Source organism: Physeter macrocephalus, chromosome 6, assembly GCF_002837175.3.
Source record: "Physeter macrocephalus isolate SW-GA chromosome 6, ASM283717v5, whole genome shotgun sequence".
Lineage (NCBI taxonomy): Eukaryota > Metazoa > Chordata > Mammalia > Artiodactyla > Physeteridae > Physeter > Physeter macrocephalus.
In genome coordinates, this window is record NC_041219.1 from 2,862,411 (window position 1) to 2,888,870 (window position 26,460).

At 40.5% G+C, this 26,460-nt stretch overlaps 1 protein-coding gene and 1 non-coding gene across 4 annotated transcripts in view; both read right to left on the bottom strand.

The window, feature by feature from the left end:
- The window catches only part of GRIP1 (glutamate receptor interacting protein 1), a 481,467-nt gene that overhangs the window by 78,873 nt on the left and 376,134 nt on the right, over positions 1–26,460 (bottom strand). For 2 of the 3 annotated variants that reach the window (XM_055085186.1, XM_024122731.3), the window contains exons 8-12: positions 23,464–23,611; positions 21,410–21,579; positions 14,641–14,793; positions 2,044–2,230; positions 1,217–1,362 (exon numbers count right to left, since the gene is read on the bottom strand). In XM_055085186.1, the coding sequence (XP_054941161.1) occupies positions 1,217–1,362; positions 2,044–2,230; positions 14,641–14,793; positions 21,410–21,579; positions 23,464–23,611 (804 nt within the window). Of the gene's footprint in view, positions 1–1,216; positions 1,363–2,043; positions 2,231–14,640; positions 14,794–15,457; positions 15,614–21,409; positions 21,580–23,463; positions 23,612–26,460 lie in introns of all 3 variants that reach the window. The other variant, XM_055085185.1, reaches the window with a different exon arrangement.
- LOC112064732 (U1 spliceosomal RNA) lies at positions 8,175–8,338 on the bottom strand. The gene has a single exon (XR_002891634.1). It is a non-coding gene; the product is annotated as a U1 spliceosomal RNA (small nuclear RNA).

Genomic DNA, 26,460 nt, shown 5'->3' on the forward strand with positions numbered 1-26,460 from the left:
CGAACCCGTGTCCCCTGCATCGGCAGGCGGACTCTCAACCACTGCGCCACCAGGGAAGCTCTCCATTGCTGTTTTAAGGACCAAATGAGCTAATGCACAGGCAGGGCTTAGAAAAGTAACATGCCATAGAGTAAGCATTTGATAAATATGGTAATTTTGATGCTATTATCAGAATCATTCCTCTGCTCTTCCGGCAACGATTTGAACCTCTATGACTTACGTGCTCCTTCTTTGAAACTTCTCTGGAAATCTCAGTCTCTGGATCAATCTAATCACCTACTGTCTTTGCTTTTATTCTTTGGCAGTTGAGGTCTCCTGACAAAAAACTACTTGACCATGCAGGTTGATGCTGCTATATAGACTTAGAGCTTCTGGACTCTGCTTGGTCTACCACCCAGCTTGAAGTTCCCTTTACATGAGTCTGGTTGGTTATCTCATTCATTTCCCCATTAGCTATCCTAAACCTTCATCATTCTTTTCAACTCCCCAAGGTGCTGACCCTTTCACCCTTGCTTGACAGTTCTTACATGATCTTCCTAAACACAGCTAAAAATGTAATTATATTCGCACATCTTTCTCTTCAAACTCCTAGGGAGAGGTCTTCTAGTTCCTGTCTTAGACGAGTTATCTACCTATGTTCCAGATAACTTCCCTTCTCACCCCTTTGGAAACCCGTATCTACCAATTATTTCTTTTCTCTCTCATTTATTTCGGGCCCCAAACATGCTCAAATCTCTCATCTTAACCAAACAAAATAACACCTCTCTGAATGTGGAATCCCCTTCTATCTGTTGCCCCATCTCCTTTCCTCTACAGCTAAATGTCTTGACACTGCCAAATGCCCTCTGGGGCAAAACTGACCTTGGTTGAGAACAACTGATTAGAAGATAGGGTGGTATAGGACTTCCCTGGTGGCGCAGTGGTTAAGAATCTGCCTGCCAATAAAGGCTACATGATTTTTTTAATCACTTTTATAGCAGATACTACTTATTCATTTTGTCACATTTATTTTCAATTGTTCTTGTGGTGACATTTTAACGAATAATACAAAAGCAATGCTCAATTCAAAATGACACCTTGAACCTCCGAAACAAAAACACAGTCGTTATATAAAAACAATTTGTCGTTCCTCCCCCATCCCCTGCCACATAATCCACATAATTCACATGCAGTCCACTCCTGACTACGCAGCTGACTTGAGATTATATGATCATACCTGCAACATCGAACTCAATTTCCAGTGTGACCTTGCTTGTGATTGAAGAGTCTCGGAGGAGCTGACTGGCTTCCTCAAAGGTGCTGTCTTCAGTTGGAATTCCATTAATGGCCAGCACTCTGTCTCCAATCTGTAGCACCCCACATCTGAATTTAGAACCACACATTACAGGTCATAGATGGAGTAAATAATTATCCAGTTGAAGCTGCCAAGATCCTGGCAAATAGCATTTGGTCTTATTTTTTTAATGTTGTGGGCATCCTATTAGGTCAGCTGCAATATCCTACATTCCTTTTTTTTTTTTTTTTTTTTTTAATAAAAGTGTAGTTGATTTACAATATTGTGTTAGTTTCAGGTGTACAGCAAAGTGATTCGGTTATATGCAATGTCCTACATTCTTGCATTTCATGGCTACAAATGTGAGCAAGGGAATCTTGAAGTATCCCAGAAAAGTAATTAATAATTCAGCACTATGGTATTGTTATAATCTGATCTGAACCAATATATAGTAATGATGAATGTGCATTCCCCCATGGCAGAGATATTATTATGAAGTTTGGACTTCAGAGATTTTTTTCAATGGATTTATTTTTCCTTTTTAATTAATTTAGCCTCTAGTCGCCAATGGACAAAAATCTGCTAAAGGCCCTCATGCTCGCTATTCTTTCTCAAATCTGATTAAGAACATAAAATTTTATTGTCAGAACAGAGTTCATCACGTCTTGCATCTCCTGCATTGAGCACTGTTCCATAATTTATTAGCTAGTCAAAGATAGCCAGCGAGAAATGCAGGGCAGACAACGATGCCGTGAAAGAAAATGTCTCACCTCTCTGCCGGGCTGTCAGCTTCAATATAGGAAATCAGAGGTGGAGAGGAGAGGGTCTCTGTGGCAAACACACTGCCCTGCAGTTGAATCCCAAATCCTGTGACAGGATCTGCTGTGAGCACAACCTCTGTGGTTTCTGTGTGAACAACCTGCCCAGCCAAGCCCACCGTACTGGAGGCTAATGACACTAGAGGAACAAACACACACACAAGAAATGACTTTAGATTGGAACAGGCACCAGGAACGCCAGTGTTTCTGAAACAGATCATGTCTCCGGAACAAAAGCTCATTGGCAATGGTGGGATGTGAGGTTTTGGTCTTCTAGCATAAAAAGTTTCACCAGAGCCGAACAGGATAGACGAATCTCCCAATATTTGTCACATCTAAGTCACAGCATCAGTGTAGCCCCCTCCTCAGGCCCACCCCTAATAGCAGGGACAGTTGTGGGAGCTGTAGGAAGAGGATGGTCTTGGGGTCAGGGTACCTGGGGTCTAGTCCTGGCTCGACCACTAAGCAACCAGTTGGGTGACCTTGGGGTAAGTCATTTATCTCCTTCCTATCTAGGAAAATGGGGGTTGGGCTTAACTGGTCTAATGTGTTTTTCTTCCCCCCACTTTAGCCATTTGTACCTAAGGTTCCAGCTTTTTACAAACAACTTGACCTTCAGTTTTGAAGAAACAACTGATCTAAGTCTGGCTCCTGGGGAGATGAGGATGTTCTGGTCATCAGCTTTAACGTGGTGTTGGGTTGCCACAATGGAGTCCGTTAAACCCTACATTCCTCCTACCCGCAAATTTGGTCTCTTCAGCTCTTGTTCTTTCCCACTGGCTCGCCAGCCTGTTTTGTCATCTCTTATTTCATTCATTGCTCTGATGATTCATCCAAGCCCCCAGGCACACAGCTGTCTTGTTCCCATTCCCAACCTAGGTCGTGAAGAAGCATCCTCCTGGAATGCCTTCCTCTCAGCGCTGCTCACTGGCACCCGTGCCTCCTTTGCTCTCTGTGAGCAAGCTCTCTGCCTGTAGGGTCCTGCGCTTGATTGCCACTTCCTCCAGTAAAGGTCTCTGGCCTCCTTCCTCCAACTGACACCTGATGACACCATACACCTCAGGACCCTCTCCAACCAGAAGCTATTTTCCCTCACGCTCCCTGCCTGGGGCAAGGCGAGAGAAGGGTTTAGATTACTCCTTGCTCCCCGTATGCAGTGCTGTTTACCTCAAATCACTCCTATTTCAAGTTCCATATTCTGTATTTATTTCTGCTTTGTCTCATCTTCAAACCCATAGTTTTCTGTTTTTGCAAAGTCCCTCCATTTCCTCACTGACTTCGGACTTGGCTCTTAACCTACCTCCTCTAACTCTTCGTTGTCCTCGGCACCTTTGACATCATGGCCGTAATCTCCTGACATGCTGGCTTGACGGTTCTTCATCTCTCTCAATGCCAGTTACTAGCAGTTCCATCCTCCTCCAGTTCTCTGCCAGCAGAGCCCTATGCTAGACCCCATCTTCCTTCAAAGCAGATAGAGCTCCAGGATCTCAATATCTGAATCCTCCTTATTGATCACACGTTCTTATGAACCATCTTCCTGAGTCCCTACAATCTGACTTTCTCCTCTTTATGACATCTAGTCCCATCTTCTCTCACTTGTCTCCTAGTCTAATGGCTTTCAAACAATATTTTTAGCAACGGATATTTCCCCCCCTTCATATGAAAGCACGTAAGAGATGCCCTTGTATTCCAGATAAAAACACAGCTACTGCAGGTAGTGAGGTAGGAGCAGAACACTCCAGAAGCCTCTGTCTCCCTCACGTGAGAATCTGGTTTGCAAGCCATCATCTTTCCTCGTTGCCTTTTCTAACATCATTTTCCTCCACACTCCACCTGGACCTCCGGTGACCATTTCAATGATGCCTCTGCTAGTATTCTTACACCTCATGTGATTTTGTCTACTCTCATACACCATACTCTTTGGTAATAGCCAGTCACTCCACTGTTGTTACTGAGTTGCTGAAGGGTGCTACAGAAAGTCATGACGAATTCACATTATTCTCTATGGGGCCCTGGAATCTTTTGTGGTGTAATATTTTGGCACCTTATTTGATTCCTCATGGGATTTTTCACAAACATTTCTACTCTTTTAAGGGTCAAACTTTACTTCCTTTCCTACAAGACTGAAAAGATCCAGCCATTTGACAAGAATTCCTTAAACAACATGCTTCTCAACCTCAGCTTCTCAGTATCATCATTTGCTCTCCCCCTCCAGCCCCATTTCAGGAGGACGTACAAGGCTAATTCTTCCTTTCATTATTTTTGATACTATCCCCTCCCTTTCCACTCCCTCTGTGATTTTGTGCCATAAAAACTTCTCTCTTGACATTTTTCCTAACTTTCCTACTCACTCCCCTAGCTTTCTGACCTTTCTCTATAGATTTGTACTGATTCCCAAACTGCTTAAAATTGACTTCTCCCTTCACCCTTTACTGTAACTACTCTCACGAGGATGACTTCCTGATTGCCAAAATCAATGGCCTCGTCCTCTCTAACCACTCTGCAGCAACTGGCTTTGGGAACTATCCCTTTCTTCCTGAATTTCCTCTCTTACTTTTGATGAAGGTTTGTTCTTAGTTTCTTACTTTTCCAGCCCTTACCACTTCCTTTGCCTTCTGCACTCCAAACATAGAGCTGACCACGGTTCTGTCCTAAGTGTTTTCTACTCTCATTCCTTCCCCCATTCACTTCCAGCGCACCTGTAATATGACATCTCATGTATCTTCTCGTGTCTCCCTTCTAGACTCTCTCAAGCTCCAGTGATGAATTTCCTTGATGTCCCATCCACAAGCATGTCTCATTGACCTCTCAAACTCAACATCTTCAAATTGAGTTAATCATCTTCTCTTTCTCATTGCCACCACTATTTCTATGAATGGGACCATCATGTTGATAGTCCTCTAGGCTTGAAATCTCAATGTAACCTTTGACTCACAACTCATTGTCTTAAATCCAATCAGTTGCTAAGTTCTCCCAGGATGATGACTAAAATATATCTTGTATAAATCCTCTTTTCCCTTCTTCCTTAATTCAGGCTCTCATTACTTTCATTGCATGCAATTCATTATTCCAATTATTCTAATATACCTGTTTCTGGGTCCCCTCATGTCCAGTGCTTTCCGCATATTATTGCCAGATTAACTTTGTTTAAGATGAGGCCCCAACTTCTCTACTCTCCTAGAGTAGAGCCTTATCACTGCTAGTAGAGATTACTACATAGGCTTCCAACCAGTGTCCTTGCCCTTTATCTTTTGCTAACAGCTCCAAATTGCTCCCAAGGGGCTTTTCTACTATGCAAAGGTCACCCCCCAGTTTAGAATCTTTTAATGGCTCCCGATTTCCTAGAGAACAAAATCTTTAATTCTAGCAGACTACGCAGGATCCTTCATAAGTTCATTTTATCCTGCCCATCCAGTCTCATGTTCCCTTATGCTCTGTGCCTGAGTCATGTTCTCCAGGCCTGCTCTCATGCCTCTGCACCTCTGTATGTGCTGTGCCCTCTGCCACATTAGCCCTTCTCTTGTTTTTTTGATATTTATTTATTTGGTTGCACTGGGTCTTAGTTGCAGCAGGTGGGCTCCTTGGTTGCAGCACATGGGTTCCTTAGTTGCAGCAGGTGGGCTTAGTTGTGGCATGGGGCTCCTTAGTTGTGGCATTCGAACTCTTAGTTGTGGCATGAATGTGGGATCTAGTTCCCTGACTAGGGATCGAACCCGGGCCCCCTGCATTGGGCACGTGGAGTCTTATCCACTGCGCCACCAGGGAAGTACCCCCCTTGGGTTTTTAATATCCCATCCCTTGCCTCATCCAGACAGAATTAGATATTTACTTTTCTACATTTCCACTTTTCTAATACATGGTCCTAGTTCAGCATTTATCAGGTTTTTATTTGCCTGCCTGTCTCTCCACTTGACCCTGAGTTCTTTAAAGACTGGGACCAGATCTTTTCCTCTCTGAAATTCCAGTGCCTGCAACATTCCATGAAGGCTAAATACATGAGGAATGAATCCAGTTTTGTAATATCAACACTTTCCTTTTTGGAACCAACACTTGATGTAGATTCTGCTGAGTCAAGGAATTAGATGTTGTTCTTTGGGACCCTAAGTTTTCTACCATGTAGATCATTCTAGCACTGAAGCTGACATGGCAGAGGATGGTGAGATGGATCATTTTTCCAGTAGGAGTGAGGAAAATCTACTTCTTTTTAAAAAAAATAAATTTATTTATTTATTTTTGGCTGCGTTGGGTCTTCATTTCTGTGCGAGGGCTTTCTCCAGTTGCGGCGAGCGGGGGCCACTCTTCATCGCGGTTCGCGGGCCTCTCACCGTCGCGGCCTCTCCCGTTGTGGAGCACAGGCTCGAGACATGCAGGCTCAGTAGTTGTGGCTCACGGGCCTAGCCGCTCCGTGGCATGTGGGGTCTTCCCAGACCAGGGCTCGAACCCATGTCCCCTGCATTGGCAGGCAGATTCTTAACCACTGCGTCACCAGGGAAGCCCTGGAAAATCTACTTCTTAAGAAGCACCATCATTGTTCTTGCCCAGCAGAATTAATGTCAATGAGGTTAAAGTAGCCTGTATTAGGGGATGAAAGTAGCCTCCAACCCTAAACTTTTTTACAGATGGTGGCCCACAATTCCAAGATCTGACACATAAACTATCAAATATTAATTCAGATCATATTTTCTAGTGTGCCTTTGCTGATATCAGCTGTACTTCGATTGCTCTCCAGACCATACATTTTGTTACTGATGGCCACAAAACCAGTAGAAAACCAGTACCATTTCCTGTCAGTAAGGATCTGGAGAGTTGCATTTCTTTCCAGTTAGTACTCATAGCAGGTGGGAATATAATATTAGAACATCACCTATTTGGCAGATGACTGGCACCCTGTCTTCTTGCTTTTTGGACTTCAACAGGAATACTTTACTTTCTATGGAACTTTCTATAGGTTCACATTAATATTTTTTCCATTTGCGATCCCAATTTGGTACAGGTTTTTGGACTACTCATTTGGAGTTAAACATTACTTTTGAATTGTTAAGTCAGCCGATTACTATTTCCACTAAGAAAAAATCAAGAAGGAATAGTAATTTAATAGTAATAGGGGGAATTAGTTTAGATACAGTAAAGACTTTCTCAAAGAAGAGACTTGCTATATTTTTCTGGAACAGTTAGAGAAGATAGTTGAGGAATTTCATTCTCTAGAAGGTCTTGAAATAGAAATTCACTATGGGTATCATTAAATTCATAACCTCTGTCTGGAGGCAAGTTGAAGTGATAGAGATTATTAGGACATTTAATTTAGAATTAGAATGTATTAAACATTGGTTTTATAATTTTATGAAGAATATAGGATTATATTAAATAATCTAGGATTTTACCATTAACTCTAAAAGTCCTCTGACATACTAGAATCTGTTCTTTGAAACAGTAAAGTTTCATTGGAAATTCAATGTACTGATTACTCACACATATTGAAGTCTTAAAAATTACTACCAGAGATGAAAAAGATAAATTGAAGATTTAAAGATGATGGGCCAGAAGAAAAAACAACCAATGTTACTTGGAGGAGAAAAAGATGAGCTTGATTATCCTGCTTCACTAATGTGGTCAACCAGCAGAAGAAAATAAAGGTGATGTATGAATTATAACCCTGTAGTTTAAACAGCTGTATAAAGCATGCTCTCTCTCCAGCAGCAAATACTCCTGCAGGGTACTAGTTCTGGCCTGAGGTGTGCCTGTTTCTACTCATAGGTGAAGATGGAAAAGACTACATTGCTGACATGCTGTGTTTGAATGCTGCTAACTGGTGTGTGCCAAGGTTGTGCTCAGGATTCGCACCTGCTCTGTTCTGTTCTCACTCCCATTTGGAGGGTCCTGCAGAAGATGACCCTGTGTTTTTGTCAATTCTTGTCTTTCCTAGTGTAAGAAAGGGAGGGGAGGCCAAAGACAACTGGTTAGATCCTAAAGTTTAAAAATCTGCCAAATGTTTCCTTAATTTAGATGGCTATGGGATTTTCTGTCAGATATGAAAAGCATTTAAAAAGTATATAGAGAAATGGACCTCAAAGATTTTTTTTAAACAAGGGAAAGTGCGAACACAGGCCCCCACTACCACAAATTATGCAGCCGAATGTTCCTCATTTGGGGAAATCCCAGGGGTCAGCGCATCCAGAGTACAATGGATGAGACTCGCCCTGGGAAAACCACCTTCATAATCATGGTATCTCCCCTGCCACGTAAGTATCAAAGATTTATTAATGTACTGTGTTTGCCATTCTTGGATCCAGTAATTGAAGACCTGTATGTCACTAAAGTTTTCCACATTAGAGTCCACCTGCTGTGGACTCAGCACATTGTGTATCACATGATCCAGTTCAGGAGACAGTGGGAGTGGCTAACAGCTCTCTTCTCCAAATGGGGGTGCAGGCAGCTCTTAAGCTGTCCCCTTCGAGGTCGCCCTGCATGGTTATTTATAAAAGCTTACCATGAGCTGTCTTTGTCTTCTGTTCTTTTCTCAGGGGCTGGTGGAAGGGACACAAATTGTTAGGTTTTTTTCACTCTCTTCCTTTCAGCTCTTTTCAATGGCGCCCTCCCTAGTAGTAAGTGATAACCACAGAAGAGGCAAAGATTATTCTGAGAATGTGTTCTAGGTTCTACCCTTTTCTGCAATTCAGGCAGACTGGGAACAGGCAAGCGTCTACACTGGCTCTGTGTACTGGAGCAGGAAGCAGGAGGAACTAGCCAGATCCACTGCTCAGTCATGCCCTGCCATCACAGGGGATGATGGGGCTCTGGAAGGGGCCTTGGCCTCCATGGCAGAAAAAGGGGCAGCTCAGGCCGTGGGGGAAAGGTCAGTAAGAATCCGGAAGAGGTGACAAGAGGGTTCCCTCTGTGACATGGCTCTGCCACCCTCCCAGGGCTTTGTGACACTCCCGGAAGCCTAGTGCTGGGGGTACTTATCATTTTCCCTGTGACACAAACATGGCACTTTACTCTTTTAATCCTTGTAACATGTTGTTACGGACTTCCTGTATTTTCCCCTTTGGTCAATGACACAGAATGTTTTAATATTTATGTGAGAAGATTTCATTCTTTTCTGGCCATGTCTTTCCTTTGTATTAGAAACATATGTAAGAATTTTTTCTGTTCTGCAGGCTCTGGCCTCAACTCATCACCAATACAGCAAAGAGACTTTTATTATATTTGTTGTGACTTTGCCATGATTTGGCATCCATACAAACGGACTGGTTGCTATAGAAACATAAGTATTAGAAAGGGGGCAGCAAATGCTGGCACAGAATAAAGACATAAATAAAGCGATGGAAATAAACCATGGTATAGTGAGAGTAGCAATAAAACTTTTATTATCAGTTATTTGGGAAAACCTTTACATCTAACGTGACCATACCAAGCTTAAGCAAAAGAGAAAAAGAAAACCAAAAAACTAAATCCTCAGTTTTTTTCTGCCTTTGGAAAACTATCATTAGTTTTTCTTTTTTAGGTCTTTTTGAAGTGGGTATAAAAGTTTATAGTTTTTGTATCTTATTGTTTGATTAAAATACAAATGTATGATTTCCCAAGACAAATTCTGATAGGTACATGGTCAGTGGTGCTCTACTGTCTACAGTCTACAGCAAACATAAATATCAAGAAATTTCTAGAACCAGGTTTCTGCTTATATTTCTACTATGTTGGAGAATAATGTGCTGTTTCAAGAGAGAATTTATCAGTTGGTTATGGGTATTGGTGACAGTGTGGTCTCGGCTTTGTTTCCTACTACAAACTTCAAGATGTGTAGGGCTTCCCTGGTGGCGCAGTGGTTAAGAATCCGTCTGCCAACGCAGGGGACATGGGTTGGAGCCCTGGTCCGGGAAGATCCCACATGCTGTGGAGCAACTAAGCCCGTGCGCCACAACTACTGAGCCTGCGCTCCGGAGCCTGCATGCCACAACTACTGAGCCCACGTGCCACAACTACTGAAGCCAGTGTGCCTAGAGCCCGTGCTCCACAACAAAGAGAAGCCATCGCAATGAGAAGTCCATGCATCGCAACGAAGAGTAGTCCCTGCTCGCTGCAACTACAGAAAGCCTGTGTGCAGCAACGAAGACCCAACACAGCCAAAAAAAAAAAAAAAACCCCCAAACAAAAAACTTTAAGATGTGTAAACATCCACCTGAGATAGCCAAACAGATTATCATTTATTTGCAGTCACTAATATCCTTAATAAAGACAGCAGTCTTACCTCACACAAACAAATGTTTGGCCATTAAAGTAGAAGTATGAACATGAATGCATCTGTTTTAATTGCTCTTCCCTGTTGAGGGCTGTTAGCCTGTTTTCTCTCAGTAAGCAGTGTTGCACAAGAAGCCATTTTATGTAAAAAATCTCATATAAAAATATCCACCACAAATCCTGAGGCATTAAATGGAAGACTCAACCTATGTATTATGTCAAAGTGGAACCAGGTGAAAAATGCTTAAGTTTGAGAGCAGTGTTAACATTTCAGATTTAGGCATCATAATAGCAAACACTTAAACTATTCAAAATAGCTAACAATTTCGATAGTGCTTACTATTTAATAAGTATTGTTCTAGCATATATATATATATATTATATATATATAGTATATATATAATTATAGTTCTTATTTCATTGGGTAATTGTGAAGATTATATGAGAATATATCATTATTCATACATATATATGAACATATAATATATATATATATATGAATATATAGTCTAGAATGTATTTCTTGCCCTGCATGTTCCTTTCAGTGATGAGAATATATACATATATACACACACACACACACACACACACACACACACACACACACATTTTCATATAATCTTCACAATTACCCAATAAGGTAAATACTATAATTAGCCCCACTTTGTAGCTAAGAAGGCCAAGGTACAGAGAGCTTAAAAAATCTGCTCAAGGTCCTAGAGCTAGAAATTAATGACACTGGGATGAGAACCCACACAACCTGGTTCCAGAGGCTATGCTCATAACCAGTTCACGATGTTGCCTTCAACTCATTTCTTCCATGAGTAAATAATTTACTCTCTCGAGTTAGCTAAGAAACATATGAGGCTCTAGAAGCTCCTTGTTCTCAGTCTTCCTTCTATTTACCTATACCAAAGATGACAAATCTTATATTTGAAGGGATATGCACGTAAATATCATGAATACACCACAGTGGAGGTTTGTGATGGTTTTCCTTGTAAGGAAACCTCAAGTTCTTATAACATGAAGAGACCATGTCCAAGTATGGGTGATGGCTGGTCTCCTACACTTATGGTGGCATTGGTAGGCCTGGCCACAGACCCACCTCTGAAGATGAATCTCTGGCAAACCAGCTGAAGAGCCAATAGATCCAACCACCCTTCCTCACAAGAATATTTTCTCTTTAACACCAGTCTTGAAGTACCTGGGTTTGGTTTTGTTTAGGTAACTTAAGAGTGGTCCTTACTTTATTCCCACGGTAAGTACAGGAAGAGATCCCATCTTCTTTGAGCTTCTTTACAGGAATCACAATCATGGCCACCAAAAAAAACCAAGAAATACTCACACCTCTCTATGATTAGATCTGGTTGGAGAGATAGGTGTTCTCTTCCTTTAAAACTTATGTGATTATGACGAGAGATTATATTCTGCCCTCCCGTCACCACAAAAGAAAAATTTAGGAGTGATGTGTTTCTTCCCTTCTTCCCTAAGGCATTTAACCACCCTTTTCTTGTTTACATGTACAACCAGCTATCCAGAAGCAAGCAGCCAACCACATCTGCCTAGTCTTGCCTAATCTATAATGTGCTTGGCTGTCCCAGAAGATCATATTTCTAAGAATCACAGTCGAAATTCCTGGACCTTAGGATGCTTGTTGTAAAGACGAGCATCCTTCAATCTTCCTGACGCTGGAGTGAGTAACAGAGATATATGTTAGGGCAGAGATTTTCAGTGGGGCAGGTTCCTGGGGAAAGTATTAGAATCTTGGGGGGTGAAATACAGTTTGAAAAGGCACATTCAAGGGGAATGAGATATAGTTTGAAAATGCATGTTTAAACTTATCATTGACTTTCTTGCAGGGGGAGGTTCATGAAATATAATTTAGTATGAAATTTATAATAATATTAAACAACTGCATGGAACTCTTATATTTATCAAAAGGGGGACCTAGTTTTCAAAAAATTGCTTTAGAGTGAATAAGAAACTAAGAACAAAGATTTCATGTCCAAAACTACCCAGAATATAAGGAAGCAGTCTTAAAGAAAAAAAATCACATCTTTGGTTATTTTATCAGATCAAAAGAGCAAGAAAAAGATCTCAAAAAAACAGCTGTAGGCAAAGGTAGAATGAACTAACAAATTCAGTCTGAAACTGTATTTGGTGCAATCATTACCATGTCGATAAGAGAGATCATTTCAACGGTCTTTGGCACAGGGCTGCGAGCTGCTTAGTGTCTACCTGTGAAAACTCTTCCCGCAGGTTTCCTTATATCCAAGACTCCAACGGACCCACACGTTTCCTCCAGGCCAAAAGTCATTGGCTAACATTTCACTTACGTGAGCTTTTGAAGTCTTTCTTTTTCAACCTCCTCCTCAGTATATATATAATTATAGTTCTTATTTCATTGGGTAATTGTGAAGATTATATGAGAATATATCATTATTCATACATATATATGAACATATAATATATATATATATATGAATATATAGTCTAGAATGTATTTCTTGCCCTGCATGTTCCTTTCAGTGATGAGAATATATACATATATACACACACACACACACACACACACACACACACACATTTTCATATAATCTTCACAATTACCCAATAAGGTAAATACTATAATTAGCCCCACTTTGTAGCTAAGAAGGCCAAGGTACAGAGAGCTTAAAAAATCTGCTCAAGGTCCTAGAGCTAGAAATTAATGACACTGGGATGAGAACCCACACAACCTGGTTCCAGAGGCTATGCTCATAACCAGTTCACGATGTTGCCTTCAACTCATTTCTTCCATGAGTAAATAATTTACTCTCTCGAGTTAGCTAAGAAACATATGAGGCTCTAGAAGCTCCTTGTTCTCAGTCTTCCTTCTATTTACCTATACCAAAGATGACAAATCTTATATTTGAAGGGATATGCACGTAAATATCATGAATACACCACAGTGGAGGTTTGTGATGGTTTTCCTTGTAAGGAAACCTCAAGTTCTTATAACATGAAGAGACCATGTCCAAGTATGGGTGATGGCTGGTCTCCTACACTTATGGTGGCATTGGTAGGCCTGGCCACAGACCCACCTCTGAAGATGAATCTCTGGCAAACCAGCTGAAGAGCCAATAGATCCAACCACCCTTCCTCACAAGAATATTTTCTCTTTAACACCAGTCTTGAAGTACCTGGGTTTGGTTTTGTTTAGGTAACTTAAGAGTGGTCCTTACTTTATTCCCACGGTAAGTACAGGAAGAGATCCCATCTTCTTTGAGCTTCTTTACAGGAATCACAATCATGGCCACCAAAAAAAACCAAGAAATACTCACACCTCTCTATGATTAGATCTGGTTGGAGAGATAGGTGTTCTCTTCCTTTAAAACTTATGTGATTATGACGAGAGATTATATTCTGCCCTCCCGTCACCACAAAAGAAAAATTTAGGAGTGATGTGTTTCTTCCCTTCTTCCCTAAGGCATTTAACCACCCTTTTCTTGTTTACATGTACAACCAGCTATCCAGAAGCAAGCAGCCAACCACATCTGCCTAGTCTTGCCTAATCTATAATGTGCTTGGCTGTCCCAGAAGATCATATTTCTAAGAATCACAGTCGAAATTCCTGGACCTTAGGATGCTTGTTGTAAAGACGAGCATCCTTCAATCTTCCTGACGCTGGAGTGAGTAACAGAGATATATGTTAGGGCAGAGATTTTCAGTGGGGCAGGTTCCTGGGGAAAGTATTAGAATCTTGGGGGGTGAAATACAGTTTGAAAAGGCACATTCAAGGGGAATGAGATATAGTTTGAAAATGCATGTTTAAACTTATCATTGACTTTCTTGCAGGGGGAGGTTCATGAAATATAATTTAGTATGAAATTTATAATAATATTAAACAACTGCATGGAACTCTTATATTTATCAAAAGGGGGACCTAGTTTTCAAAAAATTGCTTTAGAGTGAATAAGAAACTAAGAACAAAGATTTCATGTCCAAAACTACCCAGAATATAAGGAAGCAGTCTTAAAGAAAAAAAATCACATCTTTGGTTATTTTATCAGATCAAAAGAGCAAGAAAAAGATCTCAAAAAAACAGCTGTAGGCAAAGGTAGAATGAACTAACAAATTCAGTCTGAAACTGTATTTGGTGCAATCATTACCATGTCGATAAGAGAGATCATTTCAACGGTCTTTGGCACAGGGCTGCGAGCTGCTTAGTGTCTACCTGTGAAAACTCTTCCCGCAGGTTTCCTTATATCCAAGACTCCAACGGACCCACACGTTTCCTCCAGGCCAAAAGTCATTGGCTAACATTTCACTTACGTGAGCTTTTGAAGTCTTTCTTTTTCAACCTCCTCCTCATCATGGTTCCCCGTGGGCTAGTGGAGTAGAGGCTTCGAGGCAAAGTCCCCATGTTCAGGGAACTCAGGCTGTATGCACTCGTGGAGGTAGGAGAGAAGGATGAAGACAAAGCTGCTGTAAAAGAGCGAGGACTTGGCACAGAGCATTCTCAGGTGGGGTGTGAGCCTGCCACACCTGCCAACCAGCAACAATACAGAAAGACACACAAGAGGCACAGCAATGGCTAGTAGGTACCCCAACCAATAAGAGACCAGATCTCAGGAGCCATGGAGACAGCGCTTTAGAATCTGAGTTACAAGGGCCCGGAAATGCCTGAGAAGCAGCACTGATCCTCATAAGTATAATGCAACACGGAGAGGCTCCATGAATTTTGCTTTAGACAAAAAAGTAAACATTAAAACAAGTTTCTCCATAAACAACAACTCAATGCATCAAATACATAACCTCATTTTCATAGATATTTTCTGACATGAATTTCACAAGTGGTTCCACATACACAAACAAGGTCTGAGAATACTGTACTGTATATACTATTCTGCATTGTTATTTCCTGACCACACATACAGCATTCCGAAACTTTATGTCCGTCCTTTCCTAACAGCAAATGCTTTCTGATGGAAAAGAAGGACTTAAGAGATGACAGAAATGATAAGTTGCTACTACATAAAGAAAAGCACACCACACCCATGAAACCAAAAATGGTATGAATCAGATGAGGAAGGGGTGAGAAGAATATAATTTAAGTAAAAGACCAGGAGGCGAAAGCCTGGAACATTACGAGGGCTGTTTGGAGGAGGTGCTTTCGTGAATGTCAGGGCTGGCGCTCTGCAATGGTCAGGGTGGTACGTATTATAGTGATGGTAGGTGTGAAGACTGCAGTGGTCGCTGGCCCAGGAATCCCAGGGAGGTTGCCTGTCGCTCCTCTGAATTTTCACTGCCCATATGAAGTGATGATGAGAAATAAGAAAAACAAACAAACAAACAAAGAACCAAAAAAAAAAGAGAACAAAGTAACTGAATTGCACAAATAAAAAGTGTAACAAAAAAATGAAAGCTGCTTGCAAAAAAAAAAAAAAAATTAACTTTGCCCTTTTCTCAGTGGTCAGCAAAACTGATGATTAACATCAGGGATGGTAACTTTTCATCTTCCCAAGAATAATGCATGCCTTTCCCCAGCCCATTTTTTCTCCTTTTAAGATGACTATTGAATCAATGTCTAATCTCCCCCTGTGCTTCACAGCAGAGATTAAAAACATTTTTTTTTAAACTTAAAAGTCAACCCCACAAAGATCTATGGCACAAGATTAGTGATTAAAGATTTGCAAATCTTGGCCAGTTAGTAGCATTTGTTTTGAGTAAAAGAAAAGAAGGAACGATAAATCACATTGGCTCCTGATTCAAGGGGTTTACTAGTCACACATCACAATTTACTGCTCTGACATTTTAATTACACTACTGTTCATCACTTGAACTTGATTTTTCTTAACAATAAGCCACTCTAATCATCTATCATTATCAGGATCTTATTTATACTCTAATCAGAAGATAAAAGTCTCAATATATTTTATAATTTTGGGTTTTTTTAAAAAAGATGTATTTACATTTGAAAGAGATATTTAATTATTAAAGTATTGCGAATACTTTATATTTCCTTAAGATGCCATGAAATTTTAATAAAGTCAATTCCAAAATTCTGGTGTCCCCTTTATTTTCAAAAAATTGTATATCATATTTCCTTTCTAATTTCAGTATTGTTTAGATTTGATTTTCTACCCAGTGTTCTGAAACACGAGCACTTTTATGTTTGTTACTATATTGACATGAAATTTTTCATTTAAGTATCTTAAAAAATGAAAAATAAAATATGAACTTTTATCTCCTACTGTTATGATTCTAAGGTTAGTTGCCTGACATGTGAATGACTTTGCAGTATCTATTCATGTAGTGAGGTCAAATACTCTGTAAGTATTTAAAGGAGGGTTATTTACATAAGAGTTTAGATTATACCATCCGTGATATCAGTCTCACTGGCCACTTCACAGCCTTTCTGGAAATGAGACAGTAAATGGAACAAAAGCACTAGTGTGGACAGATCACCATGGGCTGAGGCCAACCTGAGTTTCTGTTCCAGCTCCAGCCCATCTTCAGTATATGACCCTGGCCAGTTACTCAACCTCTCTAGGCCTCAGTTTCCTCATATGTCAAGTGGAGATCATGAAAGCATCTATTCCACAGGCCAACTGTGAGAATTATGTACCTAAGGTGCTTAGCATGATGCTCGTACACAGAATAAAATCCAATGACCCTTTATTAATAGCATTGATTCTGTCGACTTTCTATCTACTTGCCAATGAATCATCTTTTAAAGGAAATAGATGTATCTCTCACTCAACAAATTTCACTCATTGGGCACTTAAGTTTAGAGAATATTTCAGGAATCTGCAGCACACTTTTCTGGCCACCATAATTTTGTAACCCTAAACCATCTGGCCCTTTCCTTCCATCCACTGCTGTTTCTAGTTTGGGTTCCATCTCCCTCTCCACTATTCTACTTTCAAGCCACCATCTCCTTCACCTAGATCACTTCCTCATCTTCAGACTTGGCTCCCTGGTTCATCTCTGTATCCACAATACAGAATGATCTTTCAAATACATAAGTTAGATCATGTGACTCCCATTTAAGGTACTTCAATGGGTTACAATGACAAACAGAATCGAAAGTGAGTCCTACTTATCTCTCCAGCTTCATCCCCTAGCACTCTCCTCATTGCCTGTTTGAGCCATGTTGGTCTTCTGTCTTGTCTTAGAACAAGCCAGGCTGCTTCCTGCCTCAGGGCATTTGCATTTCCTGTTCTTCCTACCTCTAATATTCTTCTCCCCCTTGTTTGCATGGCTGGCTTCTTACTATCATTCAGGTCTCAGCTCAGGTACCACCACCTCAGAGTTGTTCTGACCTCCTTGGATGAAGTAGCTGCCCTCTCCCATCCATGCTATCCCACTGCTGTTTTATATTCTTCATACCACTAACTACTGTCTGAAATAGCTTTATTTATTTAATATACTTTTAATGTTTGTCCCTCTATACTGGAATGTAAATTCCATGAGACTAGGAATCCACTTTGCTTGTCTTGCTCACTAGATGTATCATGGCAACTAGAACAGTGTCTGGTATATAATGACTGATGAATGAGTGAATGGATGCATGCATGAATGAACAGGAATATCAGCCAGAGGGTCCATGTCCACACTGTCCACACTGCAGCAGCAGTTTCCTTGGGATAAAGAGCACTGCCCAGGAAGTCCCTGATGAATTCTCTTTCACCATCCTCATTCTACTTTCGGGTGTACCAGAAGACTTCTTAGCAAGATGCAGTCATTGCTGGGTCTGCCTAATCTACCCCACAGCCATTCTATTGAGCTCTACAAAATATTGTCAGATGAGGTACAGTGAGTGAACTTCAGAATTCTACACTCACTTTTCGACGCAGTTCTTTATGGAGTGCTTTGAAAATTACTGGGCATTTTTGATTACTGTCAAGCCCAATTAATAACACAATAAGAAAGCTATTGAGCACCTATTGTATGCCTGGCACTGTGCCATTTGTGGCAGGCAGGTTAAATGTAGGTCATAACTTTTACTTTGACTTTGAACTACTACTGCGGACTAAATCTTCATACACATAAAATAATTGAGACAAAAATTATATTCGATAATGCACAAAACTGCATGCCATTGATAATGAATGCAAAAGGCGTTCAACAAACAATGTAGGCCAGAGAAGACAGCTATAGCCTATTTTGAACGTGCACTCTAAATCTATTCTGTTTTATGGTGGTGTACTTAATACTCATATGTTAGGCAAGTATTTTAGTCTAAAAATTAGATGTTACTTTTTTGGCATGCTCTTTCATTTTGCAAAAAACATTCATTTATATTCTCCCATTTAATGGTCCCCATAATAACAGTCAGCTTTCACTGAGTACTCGCTATATACCAGGCACTGTGCTAAGTGCTTTTACATGGATTATCTCAGATAATACTCACGATACACCTATGAGGTAGGTATTATTATAATACCCATTTTACAGATGAAGAAACTGAGGTATAGCAAAGTTGGGTAACTTGCTAAGTTCCCAAGTGGTGGAGCCAGAATTAAAGTGCTGCAAATCTGACTCTGAGTTGCTGCCCTCAGCCACCATACTCCACTGTCTCTTCCTATGAGTTTTCCTAAGTCCTTTGTTACAGATAAACAGCAAGGAAAATATAATGTTTTTCCTATCATTCCATGGTGACATCGCTGTTGAAATCTTGAGGTATCTGATATGGAAGGTACTTCTGTTTGTTCTCTTCTCTAACTGTACCCTCTTGTCCTGTCCAGGAGTCCAAGGGTGCAGGCAACAGCTACTCTGGCGGTTGCTCCTGGGGCTCAGAAATGGAAGTCCTCCTGGTACTGAATGTAAAGAACCTCATGACTCTGCTCACATTTTCTTTTCCAAACTCTTTTACAAAGTTTCCTCCAGTCATGACTATGTCTCCCAAAGACCCTCAGTGGGAACAATTTCTGAGCTCTTTAAAAAAATCATTCTTGCTGGCTTTTTGAATGTTGCTACTTCCCAGCAAAAGGCACAGTTAATCTATTCCTGGTTGATGTGCCCATTTCTATATTTCCCTGAATGCTTTGTTGCTAAGCAAAATCTGGGAAATGTTATATCTCCATCCACCTATGGGATGAGAGACATGCTGTTTAGGCATCAGAGATTTTGAAAAAATAACCAGAACTTTCTTGCAGTAAAAGGGTAAAACGATGTAAAACAACACCACTACATACCAAAACAGAAGTTTGAGAATTATAAACATAATAACATTTTTGAGGATTAACGGGGATTTAATTACGTTTAAGAGCCAATATTTATTTCTTCTTGGAAATACAAGTCTGATTTTAATGTAAAATGTAGGGAGATGTCTGTTCGTTAGACACAGAAGATGGTGAACAATTTTCAACAAAAGTGGATGACAGGGTCAAAAATAGAAGCTAGAATTACTAAAATGACCAGCCCTTCACCCCCGAGAAAAATCACAAATGATGTCAGGTTTTCCACAGTGAAGAAAGGAAAAATTAATTTTTGGTCTCCATTCGTTTTAGTATATAAATTCATCTTCTCAGACTGTCTTGGCAGGTAAAAATATTTAATATTTCATGAGTGGAAACTAGTTGAACTATTTATGATTTGTATACAGGGCAAATAAAAGGTGGGAAAAATGAGGTTGCTAAAGACAATGACATTTTTATAGGGTCTGTTCACTTTCCTGATGCACTGATACCAGAATTTACCAAGCGAAATCTCTGCTGAAAAAGCACTAGGCAGTGTGCACTGTTGTGCCCACCGTGCTCCAAATCCAGTGGCGACTTCAGATTAATTTAGAACAAACTTAATGATTTTAGAAATCTCCCTTCTCAGCCAGTGAGCGGGAAAGGCCCGCATGGCCACTTGATGGGAAGGGAACGTTCCCATGAATTGCACCCCCTTAACATCCATTCAAATGAGGCAGAATTTCATAAACTGCCTCGGCTGCCTCGTTTCTCCAACTCCAATGTGCAAAATTAAAATCTAATAGAGGGAATGCTGTACTGGAGATTTTCATTAGCTCCAGGGCTGTCTAAGCTCCATTTAATTTAAAAAGGTTGCATCCAGCTGACTCATTCAGTCTGAAAATTATTTGGTACCACTTTTTTTTTCTAAACTGTGGAAAAGTGCAGTGTGTTTTAGAAGGTTGGAGACATAGGATACAAATGACCTCCTCATAAGCAAAATTTCGGTTCCAGAGAAAATTCGTCTCTTGCTAACTAAACATACAGAAATGTGTTCTTCGCCCTTAGGGAGCCCTGATAGTATTAGTGAGGCTTCGAGGAATTGGGTTTCAAGGAATAAAAATGGAGGGTGCTTGGTTTAAGGAAAAGGAGGGAGGAGGGTTGGAACAAAGACCTCCCTGGAGAGTCTTCCCTCATTTGATTTTGGGCTCAAAGTCCTCTTTCTTGCACTGGGTTTTATTTAAAGATGCCTAGGTGGGATGGTATATAAATGCTCAGCAAGCAGATCTGTGAGCTTCAAGACAGTCAAAATACAGATTCCCTCAGTTGACACTTGTTACTGCATAACTGTAGTGAAATATTCTGATACTCCCAGGAGAAATATTTGGTCAGAAAGGTTGTTCTCCATCCTAAGAAAAAAACTACTCTGGCGAACAGACAAAATCTAGAGAAAGTCATCCGTCATGCAACTCTTCCCATCCCCCTCCCCCAATATTTGAAGGGTCTGGTATGATACCCACTTTATTTTTAAAAACTGGGAGTTTTACTATTTGCCTTTACTGTCCTTTAAGCAGAGTGGAAATTCAATATGAATAACAGGAAGTCAAATTATTTCCCTTCTCTCCACACTCAATTTGCACCAAAGGCTTTAAAAAAAAAAAAAATCAAACAGTACAAGCCTGAAAATTCTATTTCAAACAACGTTTCTTTCCTCAATTTGGGGGTTTCAAGTAAATTACCTGTGGCTTGAGAAAAGGAATTTGGAAGATGAAGAAGAGTAAACAAAGATCACCTGTTGTTTTGAAAAGAAATGACAGAGGCAGAATTAAACTCAGCATCTCCCTGCTTTCTAATTCTGCTGGAGAAGCAATCATTGCAAGGGAAGGGTAACAGAGATTTATCCAGATGGATCCTCTCACCATGGTCAGGTCCCTTCAGGGCCAGGCGGGTCTGATGATGGGGAAGAATCTCAAGCTTGACCTGGTCGGTGGTGTTGGCCAGGAACTGGGTTGCTTCTGCGAGCGTACAGTACTCCATGCTGGTCCCGTCGATGGACAGGATGTGATCGCCCACGTGCAGAGCACCACATCTATGTAAAGGAGAAAGTCTCACTACAATGGCATGCCGTCCTCCTTGGATCCGACTTTCACGTCCTCATAGTTAAAACTTCACACAGTTTTCACTTACTTACGAAAAAAAGGAATCGTTTGGATGTTATAGGAAACACTGCCTCTCAGACGTTAAGTTCCTTGGCTATGAAGAGGAATGTAAAACCTTGTAGAATATACAGAAAAACTCAAGGAAATGTTTTTATTTTGTCCTTCATAAAAAATATATTATTTGGGGGGTGGTGATGCTGCAAGTTGAGGGGAAGTGAGCTGCAAAGGAGGGAAGAACAGGAAAATGTTTCCCCTTGACTTTTTTCTGTGATTTTTCCTCCTAGGTTTTTATATCTGTGAGTTGGTAAATATTCAGAATGTTAAGATGTGACTCACAGAATGGGAATAGGGTCATTTACAACTATTTTCTGTGTTAATGGGAATAACTTGGGGAAAGATTCAGCCAGCGCTTGCTCAGAATTGTCTCACTCAAGCTCCCAGATCACCAGTGCTTGATTACTGTGTTTTATTTTGTTTTTCTGGAGTTAAACAATTATTAGTACAAAAGCTCTCGATGATGATGGAAATTATGCAGGAGTCAAAGAGTAGTCAAAGGAGGCCTTCCTGGTGAGTGGAGCGTGGGGGTGTAGCTGGGATGGGGGAGGGGCTGGCTGCTACATCTTGCTGAACTCAAGAGACTGGCTACTGGATGAGTTGAGAACAGCCACCACAGCAGTCAGCATCCCGAGGTACCAGTCAAGTGGACAGCTGCTTAAACTGCTTACCTGCTGTGAAATGGGAAAGAAACAGGGAGAAAATGAAAGCATCCTGCATGGGAGAGTACCTGTGGGTCAATGGCCATTACTGTTAAAGGGCTGAATGTAGGTAACAGCACCGTGGAGCTGTAGATTGACCACTACAGGGGTTGCCACAGGTGCATTGGAGTCAGAGGTTCACCAGGCAGGGCCAGGGCCTGGGCAGAAGAGGGCTGGAAACATGAAGGGAGATTGGGTAGTCAAGTATTGGGTTGGCCAAAAAGTTCGTTCAGGTTTTTTGTAAGATCTTACGGAAAAACCCAGATGAACTTTTCGGCCAACCCAATAGATCGGAACATTTCCAAGGTGACCAGAGTCTACTTCTCAAGACAAAAGCATTTCAAGTCATCTAAAAATAAAATTCCACGTGGATGCACTTGGAGTGCTTCAGCTATGAGCTGGGGGTTTTCTTACCAGAAGCTGTAAAATAATTTATTAGGTGGTAAGGTAGTCTTTTTTCCTCCTTCTTGTAAGTCTAAAATATTAATAAGGAAGAAGAGTTCAGGATAAAAGTCTTGCGTTTTTATTGTCATGGGAATGAATGATGTTTTCGGGGACCCTTGAAAATGGTGAAACCCTAAAACTAACAAACTATGACGGTAGAGGGCCTTTCTGTCAAGATTGTATCATTTTAAAAATGTTGTTTTATTTATTTCAAAAAAAAGGAATAATATTGTATGGTGGCAGGATTAATTGTTCACATAATAAAGATCTGCTTAGTTACCCTAAACCAAAAACGGGCTATTACCCTAGGACACAGTAGGTAAATGTGCTGAGTTTCTTGACTTTTTTTCCCATTTCTAAAGGCCACACCAAACATTTGGGGGAAGCAACATTACATGATGGGGTGGCTGATAAGGTAGGTGAATTTTTAAGCGCTATAACAGTAACTTGTTTTGTATATGAAGCTTGCATAAACTGGTAGAAGAGCTCTTTTTTTACTGTGTGTGTATATGTATAGGTATTACATATGTGCATGTATATACATATATAAATATATCTCTACATATTTTAACACACATGCAGTTTTGAAGAGTAGGCTCTTTCTATGACACTCACCTGTCTGCGATACTTGCAGATTTGATTTTGTCTATGACAATGACCTGTTTGTTACAGCACATCGAGGTAGTCAGGGCCACACCAAGGCTGGCACCAGGAGTTTTGGCAACTTCAACTAGTAGTGGTCCGGATGCTGTTGCCACAGAATCTATGGAAGAACAAATTTCAGAAAACAAAACAAAACAGAATAAATAATCAAACAGACACATGAAAAAGGTGGAGAATGTTGAGTCTGATGTTGATCTGTTAACGTTATCACCGAAACTTAGATTTCCCTCCGTGTACTATCCCCACGTCCAGTGCGTGGTAACTGCTTAGGGCACCTTTTAGGACACCCGTTCTATCGAGCTTGTACTACGGTAATATGTGCACGGGTTTATCTCTTCAATTAACACTTAAGCTTCACGTCAGCTGGGATGGTGTCTTGTGTACCTTTATGCCCTCTCCATCACTAGGCACAGTGCCTGGCACATACTGGGTCTCTTGAGAAAAGTTTAAAAAATTAATTAACTCAATAAACATCTTAGCACCTACTATGGATGGATGGATAGATGGATGGATGGATGGATGGATGGATGGGAAGGAAGGGTGAATAGATGATGTCTCTAAGTAGGCCAATAGTAGGAAGGCATACACTAACTTAAATATGTAAATCCTCTGGGTTATCCCTATTCTGGATCTGATCTAGGGTCACCTCTCCCTCAGAAGCATCTTCACACATGCTTTATTTTTAGCTTGGAACTCTCTTCATTCCATCAACTGGTACTTACCCTTGGGGATGTAAACATCAATTCCTCTGGGAAGCCTCTCCTGACCTATGATTTGGTGAGATCCTTTTCTCCTGTGCTCCCACAGCCTGCTATTTTCCTGCTGTTGTCGCACACACCTCACTCATTTTTAATGACTAGTGTGGATGACATGCCTCTGTCCTTTGCCAGATGGCAAGCTTGCTGTGAAGGCAGAGCATATGTCTTGTCCATCACAGCATCCACAGTGCCCAGCATAATGACTGGCACACAGAGGTTGTGCAATAAATAGTTGTTGAATGAATGTATGAATAAATGAGAAAACTCATTACGTCATTTAAAGCTCAGAAGAGGCAGAGGTCACACGGGAGAGAGGCCTGGACATGGATTTATAACACCTGTACTTATTTCTTCTTTTCTCAATATTTTGCATAAAAGAAGATATCATGGTATCGTAGACTAGTTACTAAAATTTTCTAAGTCTGCTTGCTTACCTAGAAAATGGTACCTTTTCCTCATCATTTACTACAATGGAAAGCAATGTATAGTTAAAGCATTTTGTAATTTATAAAGTGCTATACACATAGAAGAATATTATTATTATTATTGATATATTATGACCTCAAGCCTTTGAGTCATCTCACTTTTCAAGACTGTATATTTTTGGTAGTATTTTTTTAAACATCTTTATTGTAGTATAATTGCTTTACAATGTTGTGTTAGTTTCTGCTGTATAACAAAGTGAATCAGCTATATGTATACATATCTCCATATCCCCTTCTTCTTGCGTCTCCCTTCCACCCTCCCTAACCCACCCCTCTAGGTGGTCACAAAGCACCGAGATGACCTCCCTGTGCTATGCGGCTGCTTCCCACTAGCTATCTATTTTACATTTGGTAGTGTATATATGTCCATGCCACTCTCTCACTTCGTCCCAGTCTACCCTTCCACCTTCCCGTGTCCTCAAGTCCATTCTCTACGTCTGTGTCTTTATTCCTGCCCTGCCCCTAGGTTCTTCAGAACCATTTTTTTTTTCAGATTCCATATATATGTTTTAACATACGGTATTTGTTTTTCTCTTCCTGACTTACTTCACTCTGTATGACTGACTCTAGGTCCATGCACCTCACTACAAATAACTCAATTTCGTTTCTTTTTATGGCTGAGTAAATATTCCATTGTATATATGTGTCACATCTTCTATATCTATTCATCTGTCGATGGACACTTAGGCTGCATCCATGTCCTGGCTATTGTAAACAGTGCTGCAATGAACATTGTGGCCCGTGACTCTTTTTGAATTATGGTTTCTCAGGGTACATGCCCAGTAGTGGGATTGCTGGGTCGTATGGTAGTTCTATTTTTAGTTTTTTAAGGAACCTCCATACTGTTCTCCATAGTGACTGTATCAACTTACACTCCCACCAACAGTGCAAGAGGGTTCCCTTCTTTCCACACCCTCTCCAGCATTTATTGTCTGTACATATTTTGATGATGGCCATTCTGACTAGTGTGAGGTGATACCTCATTGTAGTTTTGATTTGCATTTCTCTAATGATTAGTGATGTTGAGCATCCTTTCATGTGTTTGTTGGCAATCTGTATACCTTCTTTGGAGAAATGTCGATGTAGGTCTTCTGCCCATTTTTGGATTGGGTTGTTTGGTTTTTTGATATTGAGCTGCATGAGCTACTTGTATATTTTGGAGATTAATCCTTTGTCAGTTGCTTCATTTGCAACTATTTTCTCCCACTCTGAGGGTTGTCTTTTCATCTTGTTTATGGGTTCCTTTACTGTGAAGAAGCTTTTAAGTTTCATTAGGTCCCATTTATTTATTTTTGTTTTTATTTCCATTTCTCTAGGAGGTGGGTCAAAAAGGATCTTGCTGTGATTAATGTCATAGAGTGTTCTGCCTATGTTTCCCTCTTAAGGTTTGAGAGTGTCTGGCCTAACATTTAGGTCTTTAATCCATTTTGAGCCTATTTTTGTGTCTGGTGTTAGGGAGTGTTCTAATCTCATACTTTTACATGTACCTGTCCAGTTTTCCCAGCACCACTTATTGAAGAGGCTGTCTTTTCTCCACTGTATATTCTTGCCTCCTTTATCAAAGATAAGGTGACCATATGTGCCTGGGTTTATCTCTGGGCTTTGTGTCCTGTTCCATTGATCTATGTTTCTGATTTTTTTTGACAGTACCATACTGTCTTCATTACTGTAGCTTTGTAGTATAGTCTGAAGCCAGGGAGCCTGAT